This window comes from Vigna angularis, chromosome 7 (assembly GCF_016808095.1).
Source record: "Vigna angularis cultivar LongXiaoDou No.4 chromosome 7, ASM1680809v1, whole genome shotgun sequence".
NCBI classification, from domain to species: domain Eukaryota; kingdom Viridiplantae; phylum Streptophyta; class Magnoliopsida; order Fabales; family Fabaceae; genus Vigna; species Vigna angularis.
The window spans coordinates 12,109,745-12,122,406 of NC_068976.1; the positions used below are offsets into that span (position 1 = coordinate 12,109,745).

Below are 12,662 nucleotides of genomic sequence, written 5' to 3' on the forward strand. Positions count from 1 at the left end.
TTAACATAATATTATATAAATATTTAAAATATGAATTTATTTATAAATCTATACTAACTTATATACAATTATTTAATATGTAAATTCAAGTAGAACAACAATATTAAAGTTTATACAGATACATTTAAAATTTTAAAACAAAATTTAAATAAAATTCAATATAAAATATAAATTTAAATAAACTTAGTTAAAAAAATTACTTTTATAATATTTATATAAAAGTTATATTTTATCTCAATTTAAAAAATGACGAATTATTTTATTTAAAATAAGTTGAAATTAAATAAATTAAAATAATAAATATAAAAACTAAATTAAGATTATGACAATGATTTAACATATAACATGATGTTGATTTAATAAAAAATAATTTTTTTAAAGAAAAAAAAATCACAAACTAACACAAAAAATATTTAACACTGTCTAATAAAAATTACCTAATTATATTATATATTTTTAAAAATAAAAAACAAACGAATCAAAATATAAGGCCTATCAAAATATGAGAACTATTTGAAAATTTCCAACTAATACTAATACCATAAAAAAAAATTTAGCATAAATTTGTGACATTGCAACTCGGTTACTCCAACAAAAAATTATGTTTAACTCAATCTGTCCAATCATTACCTTAATGGTAAGGTACTGTCAGGAACACGAAGTCCCACACAGTAAAACAAGATTTCAACCTTTCACCATCAAACATTTTGGCACTGATCTCCATGTGGTAGTAATCGAAATCGATGCTTCCGTGAAAGAACAAAGCGACATCTGGGTGCAAATGAAAGGCGTGCATTGTGTTTGACGTCAATAGATTTGCATCCACATCTTACTGTGACTCATTCATCAATAATTTGCATCATAACTGGTTGAAGTGACTTAAAAGGAAAAATCGGATTTTCTACAAACACTCACTCACAGACACAAACAAATTCTCTCTAGTAAACTGATGGTTTCTAAATTTGTAAATCGCTATCACATTAGCTCTTTAATTTTAAAAAACTAATAAAAAAATCTCTGTAAGTATAAATTGGCAATCACACTACTTAAAATTTTTTAAAAAGATATTACTCTAATAATAATAATAATCGCACATATTCCAAGAAGCCTAAGTTCAAGGACTCGTTTAACATTCCAAAGACCTACGTAACATTTTCAACTTCAGAAATTAAATTAGAAGAGGCTACCACTTTCAGGACTAAAGTGACTCTACCCCTCCTTAATGTGGCACGTCAACTTTACACGTTAACTATTAATACGTATTTAGAAATGTGCCCCTCTTAACAAAACAAAAAATGTCAAATGAGTCTTCAATATAAAAGGTAGAACTATGAACTTCTACTCTAAAGTGAAAAACCATGCGCATGATGCATTATCAAAGATGCTATGTATGGAATACCCACGCACGACCATAATAATAGCTGAAGCTTAGTTCCCTAGAAAAGAAAAACTCAATTCAATGGATATCTTTGTAAATACATGCCCCCAAAGCTCCAAATCCAACCCATCTCAACTAAAATGAAATTCTGGCATCCAACTAAAGTCTTCTTCATCTGCAAAAAATTGCCAGTCTCACAATAGTACAACATCCTTCCGATTCCTAATATTAAAATAGAACAAATGTGTTAAAGCTACACAAAACATCTGTTAAGATTGGACAAAGATACAAACTCAATTAATGAATGAGAGGAGGCCCTCACATGAGTTCCTCGTTGGCTTTAATTGAAGGAACACTTGTACGGTAACCCTACATCTCAGTTCTCACTCACCAATATCAGTGTCCTTGTCTGCAATGTCTGCTACACTCCTCAATGCATCAACTTTCTGCTTAGTTCCTATTAGCGAAAGTTTCCTTTCCCAGCACAGCAGCAGAGACATGTTAACCTTCAGAACCAATCAACTTGTATATTTACATAGCCATGTTGGCACCTGAATTGTCAAGTAAGAGATCTCCCAGCCCACTCTCGTTCTCGTCTCTTTTGTTTGGCCATCATCCTATTAAACTTTTCTTTCCCCTTTTCCAGAAGAGGGTCGTGCACAACATAATCATTTGGGTCCTCATTACGTGACATGCGGTCCTGCACGTTTACAAGAAAATTACAGGCAATGTGTAAGGGTGTAAGAAAGGAGCGATGTGATTTATATCAAAGAGGAACCAGTTGCAGTTATAACATATATCTTAGAGCACGAGGATATTTATTTCAATAGAATTGTCTAATTTCAAAGATTTTCTTCATGTATGGAGAAGCAATTTTCAGATTATTTCTCTGACAACTGGACAGATGAAAATGAAAAGACAGGTAAAACACATAATTTGGATGGGAAATAAAATGATTTTGAAATCCAGAGTTTATACAGCCCATATAGAAGAAATGCGAAGAGAAAACTCACCTTGCCAGACTCGGGGGTAAATTTTAAACTGACACCTTTCCAGTCAGACAAATCCTCATTTTTAACATCTTCAGATTCGCTAGCTGGGAGTGTCTCCTTTGCTGCTAAAGAATTCTTAAATTTTTGAAGTTTAGCCAGAACCTAAAGGTAGAGATACAAAGGGAACAATGTTACTCGGGAAAAGTACTTGAAAACACAAGCATATTATCACAAAAAAACCCTTAAACGACTAAAAATTTAGAAACAAAGCATTAACCCCATAATCCGTAAGGTTCAGACATTAACAAATGTTCATTTAACTGTCAATCTTGTTTATATAGAAATTTTGAGTCAACTACTCTTACATGCCATAGTAAATCATTAGTCAGGTTATCATTTCCTTTCAATTATATTTTTTATAGTCTAGAATGCTCAAGAACACAAGCAGGAAAAAAAAAACTACAAAGGAAATAAGGAAACATAAAATAAAACAATCAAAACATACTTCATCTTCGCGCCCTTGAAGTCGGCGTTTCTTCTGCTTCTGCAATTGTCTTCCTCTCTCAGTTTCATTTAATAGTTGCAGATCTGCATCTGCATTAGCCATTCGCTCAGCTCTTGCTTCAGATCCCACTCCCTTTTTCTTCATGGACAGCTTTTCCACCTTTGGTTGATCCTCATCAACACTAGCAGCATTGGACCTAACAAGTAGACAGTCAACCATTTACTTAAGTTTAGACCAATTACAAAATGTTTGAATAATCACACAAGCCACAAAACAAGCTTGCATATGCAGAAAATCCAATAGATACAAAAAACATCTACTTGGAAATCCAAGCAAGCAAACTTCATAGGCAATAGGAGGCTAACAAAAAGCCACTTTAAAATATTTCTTTGGCAGCTAATGGATAAGATTATATATCTTCTTTAAATAAATGATAAACACTAGCAGTATAACCAGCAATCTTTCAAATGCCAGAGCACAATCGAGGCACAGTAACTTGATTACAGTGGATTTCTCAGGTAATGAAGCCCTGGGTTAGGAATCTCCATATTGTTTAAGGAAAAATGTCAAACGTCAGAATGATATCCATATGAAGTACAGACATGCATGTGCATATCCTGGGACTATGGACTTGGAGAATTGAACTACAGACTAGTTAGTAAAAATTATCCTTTTTGTATGAAACTAGGAAAAAAACATGCAAGCACAATATGTTTTCATTGCACAGGCATGGTTCCTAATGTGAACAAAATGTGATATGCATCTTAGCACAACCATCTAATAATTTCCTCTATGACTCACCTTGGGTCCCCACCATGGCCACAAGTTGAATGGCTTTGTTACCAAGTATGCTACATAGGGAATATAGAGCATGTAAGGGGCTACAAGCTCCCCATAATGAGCCTAATAGTATATCATTCTTGTTTCACAACAATATTTTACAATTTAAAAGAGCCGAAATTTTTCTATAACGTTATGTATCATTGCCATTCAAAATATCCACAATGGCACTTTTGTGGCAACAGATAAAACAAATACTCGAGCTCTAAATGTTGCCATAGAATTTCAAAGACGGATAGTTTTACCTTAGTGCTGACGTATCATGATTCTCTGGAATGGATCTTCCTGCTGATTAAGAAAACAATGATGAGTCTTGGCAATACAAAAAATATTTTGAATAAGAATAGTACATAAAAAGAAGGGAAATTATAAAATGTTCTAAGGGATCAACAGCTTAAATCTTAGTAAGCATAACCATTACTGCATTCACAAATAAGACAAACTTCTGCCATAGATTTATAAAATAAAATAGATCTCCATTAACATAAATAATTACTGCATTTACAAATAAAACAAACTTCTGCAAAAGATTTATAAAATAAAATACATCTCCATTACCATTTTTGATTAAATTAAATGAATGTTGTCATTTTATTTGCTCTTGTAATGCAAAAAGTAGCGAACATTCCCCCCAAGTGTTGAGAACACGAAAAGGTATTTCATAATTTACAATCAACTTAAAAGATCCAATATACTATAAGCAGTTGCAAAGTGTCTCAATCAATTGTTCCTGCAACTATTAGCATCTTCTAACCATTTTGTCCCTTGTTAAGACTACCATTTTTATTATACACGATTAGTATTTTTATTCCATTTGACAGGTCCTACATGTCACTTCTACAACTCGATTCTTCCACACACCATGCCTTTCAAAATTTTCGCTATTACATGTTCCTTATATTCGTGTTGGTGCAACAAGCATTTCGAAAAGAGTGAGAGTTTAATTTCATACATCAAAAGTATCTCTCTCCTATGTTTTGTTTTGAAAATTTACAGATAGGGTTCAGAAGAAGGAAGTGGCCTAGTTGCTAAATAATTTATCTTCTGTTGGAGATGAAGAAGGAATAAACATGGCAGCCTGACAGTAACTGTGGTAGCATAATGTCACAGCTATAAGATCATTGAACCTTGCATGAGTAGAACATGAAAGGCTTCCTAGATCAGAGGTTGAGATGTTACAACTAAGAAACTGCAATATATAGCAGCCTGACAGTAACTGTGGTAGCATAATGTCACAGCTATAAGATCATTGAACCTTGCATGAGTAGAACATGAAAGGCTTCCTAGATCAGAGGTTGAGATGTTACAACTAAGAAACTGCAATATATAATATAATATAATATAAATTGAATACAACTTGACGTACCTTTTTGCAACTTAGGCTTCGGAGGGAGATCACCCAACTCCTTCCTCTTTTTGAGTATCTGCATGCGCATTCTTGAATCAAAATCTGCTTCATCATCATCACTGGAATCAAGACGAGCAATGTTACCAGGTGCTGAATCTTTCTGAGGCTCTTCTTTCTTTGCGTTAAGTGTCTCCCTAACAGACAGCTGCAAATCTCTTCTTGATGCACTCTGCAAAATAAATACAAGCAATTTATGTTTGTGACAATTTGAAGTAACATTTGTGTTGTTAGTTTCCATTGAAATATGAGCTTTCAGGTTGAAATTATCAAATGATTATGTCACATGGGGACTCTTGGAGCTGTAAGCCAAAGCAGCAACCACAAATAATTAATAGATAAAGCACTAAAAATTACAATTATCAGGTAAGTGTTATACTATAGGAACAGAAGAAATACTATAAGAAAGGTCTTATTACCAATTCACTATCAGGTGTTTCTTCCTTTAGAAGACGAGGATCGTTCAAGACATCATGACTGCTCTTAATCTTTTGCTTCACTGACGCCAATTCCTTTTCCTCTTCTTCAGCTTCTTCCCCAAATGAAAGCAAGTTTAATTTTCTGTAATCGAATTTACAAATCAATAAAAAACATGCTGCTTAGAAAGTAAGCATTCTGTATTGAGTTCTAAGACATTTTTCTTCAACAGGAGGTTGAACTTACTTTACACCTTTCTTCTTTGGTTCTTTACTTTCAGTATCAACTCTAGATTCAGTTCGAGATTTCTGAAGTGTTCTTGGAACAATATCTTCAAATGGATTCCATAACACCTAAGATAAGTATATTAAGATGAAATTAGTGAGGATTAATTATCTGCACTGGACACAAACTACAATGTTTTAGCAATACCAATCAAAAGCACAACTAACCTCGACTGATAAAATTTTTGGCGGATCTAAAGGCCGGTCATTCTTATCAGTTTCAACTTCACCCAGTCTCAAAAGATTATACATTGTATCTCCTGTCACCTGAAGTCAAATAGCAGTGAGAACAGCCAATCATCCTTAAATATCACAAACAGAAAGTTTTACTTCATCATAACTGCAATTGGATTCTTTAGGGATTTTTTCACTTGACTGTGGTGATATGGAAGGCAAGGACTCCGTAGACGTCCTTACAAATAAAGGAAAGAAATCCTTGACCAGAACTACATTTTGTATGCAGACGTAGCTAACTGAGTGTCTGACTCTATTGGTCATAGTTCCCTGTTGTTGTGGCCAGTGCTCATTTGCACATATGTGAATCAACCCAAAAAACAAGGAAAGGATGCCTCCCAGGGGCATACGAGAATGATTTGAGCCGTATTAAGAGAAAGTATCATGTACTTGGCTTTATTTTTTCAGGTGGGGGAGGAAGTGAAGTGGTGGACCTACCCATCCCAACCAGCGATATGCTGGGATTGATGTTTTCTGTTTGCAATTTCACATATTTCATTTTGTTTTCACTTTGTCCCCATTTTCAAAAGTGTAGCAAATCAAAGAACACAACCTTTCATTGTTTTCAATTTTATTTTCTATCTCACCATTTCTTATACTTATCTTTGAAAACAAGAAGTAAAGCAAAAAAATACGTGACACTACATAATTAAAAGTGAAAACAGACAATAAAAACAGAAATTTTCCTTGGAAAGAACTCCTCTTACTTTTCCAAAAATGGTATGCTTGCGATCAAGCCAGTCACAACGATCGAGAGTGATGAAAAACTGACTTCCATTGGAATTTGGAGATCCAGCATTTGCCATCGCAACTATTCCTCTGTGCTTGAATTTTAAACGAGAATGAAACTCATCAGCAAAAACACCACCATAAATGCTTTCACCTCCTACAATAACAGCAACAAAACAATTAGTTTTTTTGATAAAAGACCCACTAAACAATCAGAAGAATCACAAACAAAACAGTATCCACAATTCACATAAATCAGCTAGTAACAATAGAACAGAACAAATATGATTATGGTATGTATGGAAACTAGTGAATCACATTTAAAAAATCATGCAAACCAGGAGTTAAAGCTACTCTCTGGTGTGTTGGAAAACCATGGTGGAACACTGCAGTTTCCTTAAATCAATGCAAAACCAAACCCTATTCATGGTGGAAAGTATTAGAATTGATTTTCCCTACTATTAGACTTTACTTCAGTAAAAAGACAATATTTGTTTACTGTTACGAAAAATTGATTTTGCCTCCAAACCTCAGCTCTACTATAAGTGATATAAGTAGCTTCTACTTTAGATTGAAAAACTTGTCAGAATAACTCTTACATCAAACTTGTCTTCAGATAAAAACGCATCCCAAAGCAACCTAAAGTTGCTTTAAGTTATAATCAATTATGAATCAAGACGTAAGGGTTTGTTTGGATGAGTTTCTCCATAAGTTCATCCTAAGAGAGAAAAATAAGGAAACACTCATTAGTTTCTCTAGAAGCTAAAATTAACTTATGCACATGTTACAAATAAAAATTTAAAGAAGCTATATAGGGAACTTTTACAAGTTATGCATAAGTTAATTTTAGCTTATGAAAATGCTAATGTCAAATTTTCCTCTATTTTACTTTTGTGGAAAGAACTTATGGAGAAACTCATCCAAACAAGTCTTCAACGTGCATATATTTAACTAAACTCCGCTAACTAATAATTTCAACACCATTTCAACGTGATTCCAAATAATCCAACCACAAATCTAAAATCATTAAAGTGATAAAAAAAACAGCTTCCGCTTTAGATTGAAAAAGTTACACTAAATTTTACATCAAACTTGCTTTCAGAGAAAAAAACGCATCCAAATCAATTTAACCTGTATTTCAATGTGATCCTGGATTATCTAATACAATATGTAAAAACACTTTAAAGTGTTAAAAAGATAGCTAGTTGCTTTCGGTTGAAAAAATTTACATTATATATTACATATCCTAACATAAATCAACTTAACTAGTATTTCAAAACAATTCTGAATACTCTAACACACATTAAAGCAATACTGCTCTAGATTGAAAACGTATACACTATGTTTTACATTTTGCATCAAATTCGCATTCAAGAAAAAGCTTATCCAAGCACAGATCAATTCGCTCCAACTTCCATTTTAACTATAACTAAGCCAATTAACCAAAAAAAAATTCATATAAAATCAATTAAGCAAACGCTCACTCATAGTTTTACAACCAATCACGGAGAAACAAAAGCGGAAGGGTGCAAATTAGAGCGCGTGGACTCACCGGTGCCGGAGCCGGTGGGGTCGCCACCTTGGACGAGGAAGTCCTTGATGACGCGGTGGAAGATAGTGTCGTCGTAATAGTTTTCGAGGCAGAGCTGCACGAAGTTCCTCACGGCTTTTGGAGCCTCCTTCGGCCATAGCTCGATGTCCAAAGGTCCGCGCGTGGTGCTCACTACCACTTTCCCCTTCGTCGGAGGTTCTAGAACGTAAACCGACGACATCTTCGATTGTTTCGATCGCGTAACCACCACCAGCACCGCCAACGACGAGGATAACTGTGTGTGAGGGTTTTGGTTTTGGTTTGGATTTCAGAATCAAATCGATTCTTTGTTCTTAGCACTCCCAATTCTCTTTTCTTATTATTTATTTATTTATTAAACAAATAATATAGTTTTTCAGCAAATTAGTTCCTCAATGAAATGTTAAGAATAATTTCTTTCCGTCGAAATAAATCAAGAATAAAATTTTTATGGTATTTTCAATTAGAATTAATTAAAAGGCCTTTTTTACATAAAAAAAGTCTTTAATTTTTGAAAATAGTGACTATTCTTTTAAATTTCAAACTAAAATTATAGTTAAAAATTTAAGATTTGAATTTTAAAGGATTTACTAAATACTAAGTCATAATTATTGAAATACTTTTATAAATATAAATATAAAGATTTTATGTAATTTATAAAAATAAATAATAGATATTATGTGAGATTCCTCAGAAGATTAAGCTTGATTTAAATATTTATTTAGTCTTTATTTTCGTTAATTTTGTTTAGTATAGGATTTTTTTTTATGTTTAATGTGGTTACAAATTTCATAATTTATGTTCAATTTAGTTTTTTTTCATAACATTGTCTAAATAGTTAATGATATACTATACTTATTGACAATGTTTGAACAAGTTGTTGGTTTTTTGCTTACATGGTCATCCTGCACAATTGTTTACATTGCCATGCGACGTTGTCATCAAACCACGTTGTCAACCACCATTGGAGTCATCACCGAAGCAACATCGTTCCTCCACCACAGAGACACATAAGATTCCACCACCATCACAAGTGCAACACCAACTAGAAGGAATCACAAACCACTTCATGCCTTTAACACAAAATGCGAATCCATCTTCTTGAAGTCCTTAATCGCAAACCACACCTAGCACAAATCCATAATCAAACCACCACGAGACAAAAACAACAACGAACCACCAACAAAACGTGACAGCAACGCAAATAACAATTCAACCACCGTAGAACCCTAAATCATAAAACCCCAGATTGTGAGACGCATTTCACGATTTAGGGTTTTGCTGGTGTGTCCCCTTTGTGTGCATTGTTGATTGACATGGTGTTGTTCGTTCTTGCAGGTTCAGTGATGGAGCACGACGTGGGTTGTTGTGTTCAGACAAAATCGTCTCTCATATTTTGAAGTTTAGCCAAATAACATTAAACGAAATAAGAATTTGAAATATCATAGGTAGAAACATAAGCATTAGCTTCGAAATCCCCATCAATAGAAGAGTCTTAGGAAAACACTTAGGATTGTAGAAAACACAGAAGCACCTAAGTCAAAACATCCAGACGCAATACTAAACGACTAGTTGGAGCACAAGTTGTTAAATTATATTAATTTAAGAATTGGTTCATGTAATGTAAAGTATAACTTTGATGTAAAGATTCTAATGCGATGATTATTAGAATATAAGGTATTAAAGTTATAGGCATTATTTTAGAGTTATTAAAATCAATCCCTCTCTTCTCACTTCAATAAAGCGCATTTTGGTATTTTATTAAAGTTGGTTAAATATCATAAAAGAGGAAAAATGTTTTACTTCCGTGGACACATTAAGTTTTTGAAAAGTAAAAGAGAAAAGTAACGTTCTCAGGAAAGAAAAAGAAACTGTGACTTTGACAGAGAAAAACATCCTTGGCAATTTTTATATCATCAAGAAAGCATTAAAGAGGAGTAAGAGAAGGGAGAACAATTGATAGGAAAGAACTATACAATGGATCCAGGTAAGTTCTCTTCTACTATGTATGTGAGAATAGTGAGTATCATGAAAATTCAAGATCCTGTGTGTTTTTCATTCAATTGAAAATTAAAGAATTGCTTACAAGTGATATCAGAGCCAGGTTCTGAATTTTATGATTCTCCATGAATGGTAATTTTCTCAATTTTTTGAAACCCTAATTTTTTTTTAATTATAAAATTTAGGGATTTTAATTTTTTAGATGTTTATATTAATTAATTTTTTTGGCATGAAAGAAAATTTCAATTCACTGTTACGTGAATTTGATCAAGGAAGCCACAAGTCTTTTTAATTTTGGTTGTCACACAACTTTATTGTTGTGACACTATTCTGACAGTAAAGCAATTTTACTGTTGCACTTATGTTAAATTCTAAAACTGTGCATTAAATGGAAATCAAATGTGAATTAAAAGTTTGAAGGTTACAAATGCTTTTAATGTTTTGTTTTATGAATTATACGTAATTGTTAATTAAACTTAGACGAAGGAAATTCAATTAAGTTGAATTTCGAATGAGTTATAATTCTAATCAAAATTAAAAGTTTTATTAATTCCGTTGTTCTTTTAAATTGCTCATGTTATGGTGTTTTGAATCCAAAAACACTGTTAGGAGAATGTATATGCATTATTTTGAAATACCATTGAATTTTGATGACTGGGATGTATGTATTGATTATATTAAGGGTAAATAAAAAAAAGCACGTATCAAAATATCCCGCCACAAGAAGTAGTTAACTTCTTGAGTTAATACACATTGATATTTGTGGTCCTTTTGACGTTGAATCTTGGAGTGGTGAAAAATATTTTATCTCCTTTATTGATGACTTCTCACATTATTGTTATATATATCTATTACATGAAAAATCTCAATCAGTGAACGTCCTTGAAATGTTCATAAATGAGGTGGAAAGACAATTAGATATAAAAGTAAAAGTAGTAAGATTTGATAGAGGTAGTGAATAGTATGCTAAAACTGATGAAAGTGGACAATATCCAGGTCCATTTGCAAAGTATCTTGAAAGTCGGGGTATATGTGCACAATATACAATGCCCGGTACACCACAACAAAATGGTGTAGCAGAAAGGCGAAATCGTACTCTTATGGGTATGGTTAGGAGTACGTTAAGTCATAGTAATATTCCTTTATCTTTGTGGATGTATTCATTAAAGACTGTTGTATATCTGCTTAACAGGGTTCCTAGCAAAGCAGTTTCTAAAACTCCTTATGAACTATGGACTGGAAGGAAACCCAGTTTAAGACATCTTCATGTTTGGGGTTGTCCGGTAGATGTAAGGTTATACAATCCACATGAAAAGAAGCTTGATGCAAGAACCATTAGTGGCTACTTCATCGGTTATCCTAAAAAATCAAAGGGATATAGATTTTATTGCCCTAACCATAGTACAAGAATAGTTGAATCTAGAAATGCTCGGTTCATTGAAAATGGACAATTTAGTGGGAGTGAGGAATCACGAATAATAGACATTCAAGAGCATACTGATAGTGTTTCTACACCTATTGTCTCTTCTGAAGTTGTTATCCCTCTGGTTGTACCACAATCACACAACAAGTAGAGACAACAAGTTAATGTTTCAATCCCACAAAATGAACATATAAATGTTGAGCCAATTGACAATGAGTAAGTCACAAATGAGCAATTCATAAATGAGCAATTGATAGAGGAACCACAAGAAGCAACATTAAGAAGGTCTGTAAGGCAGAAAAGACTTGCTATTTCGAATGATTATGTGGTTTACTCTGTTAAACATGAATGTGACTTAAGCATTGATGAGGATCCAGTCTCTTTCAGACAAGCCATGGAAAGTAATAATTCAGAGAATTGGTTGAATGCTATGAAAGAAGAATTAAAATCAATGGATAACAATAAAGTGTGAGATCTAGTTGAATTACCTAAGGGTTCAAAAAGAGTCGGCTGTAAATGGGTCTTTAAGACTAAACATAACTCAAAAGGCAATATTGAAAGGTATAAAGCTAGATTAGTCGCCAAAGGTTTCACTCAAAAGGATGGGATTGACTACAAAGAGACCTTCTCTCCTGTTTCTAAGAAGGACTCTTTGAGAATTGTTTTGGTTTTGGTGACTCGTTATGATTTAGAGCTTCACCAAATGGATTTAAAGACTGCCTTTCTGAATGATGACTTAGAAAAGGAAGTTTATATGGACCAACTAGAAGGTTTTACAATAACAGGAAAAGAAAATTTGGTGTTTAAATTGAAGAAATCAATATATGGACTAAAACAAGCTTCCCGACAATGGTATCTAAAATTTAATGATACCATAACTTCAT

At 33.1% G+C, this 12,662-nt stretch overlaps 1 protein-coding gene across 7 annotated transcripts; it reads right to left on the reverse strand.

The window, feature by feature from the left end:
- Positions 1–1,432: 1,432 nt before the first annotated feature.
- LOC108338645 (peptidyl-prolyl cis-trans isomerase CYP57) lies at positions 1,433–8,695 on the reverse strand. 7 transcript variants are annotated; one of them, XR_008250486.1, is made up of 11 exons: positions 8,337–8,688; positions 6,763–6,941; positions 5,990–6,088; positions 5,784–5,890; positions 5,540–5,681; positions 5,082–5,292; positions 3,961–4,003; positions 2,876–3,071; positions 2,392–2,532; positions 1,770–2,078; positions 1,433–1,553 (listed from the first exon to the last, which is right to left on the reverse strand). XR_008250486.1 is itself a non-coding variant. In XM_017575652.2 (10 exons), exons 1-10 carry the CDS (start codon positions 8,554–8,556, stop codon positions 1,938–1,940), a joined length of 1,479 nt encoding a protein of 492 aa, XP_017431141.1. In that variant the 5' UTR covers positions 8,557–8,695; the 3' UTR covers positions 1,433–1,937. The 7 variants fall into 7 exon arrangements, 2 of the variants coding, with proteins under 2 accessions (XP_017431141.1, XP_017431142.1); XR_001833054.2 differs by having other exon boundaries at positions 1,433–1,600; XR_008250485.1 differs by having other exon boundaries at positions 1,701–2,078.
- Between the last annotated feature and the right edge of the window lie 3,967 nt (positions 8,696–12,662).

Coding starts and splice junctions, on each gene's coding strand:
- LOC108338645 (XM_017575652.2), bottom strand. CDS start 8,556: ATGTCGTCGGTTTACGTTCTAGAACCTCCGACGAAGGGGAAAGTGGTA. Junction 6,089..6,762: donor AGCATACCATTTTTGGAAAA/GTAAGAGGAGTT, acceptor ATTTGACTTCAG/GTGACAGGAGATACAATGTA. Junction 5,891..5,989: donor CAAAAATTTTATCAGTCGAG/GTTAGTTGTGCT, acceptor TACTTATCTTAG/GTGTTATGGAATCCATTTGA.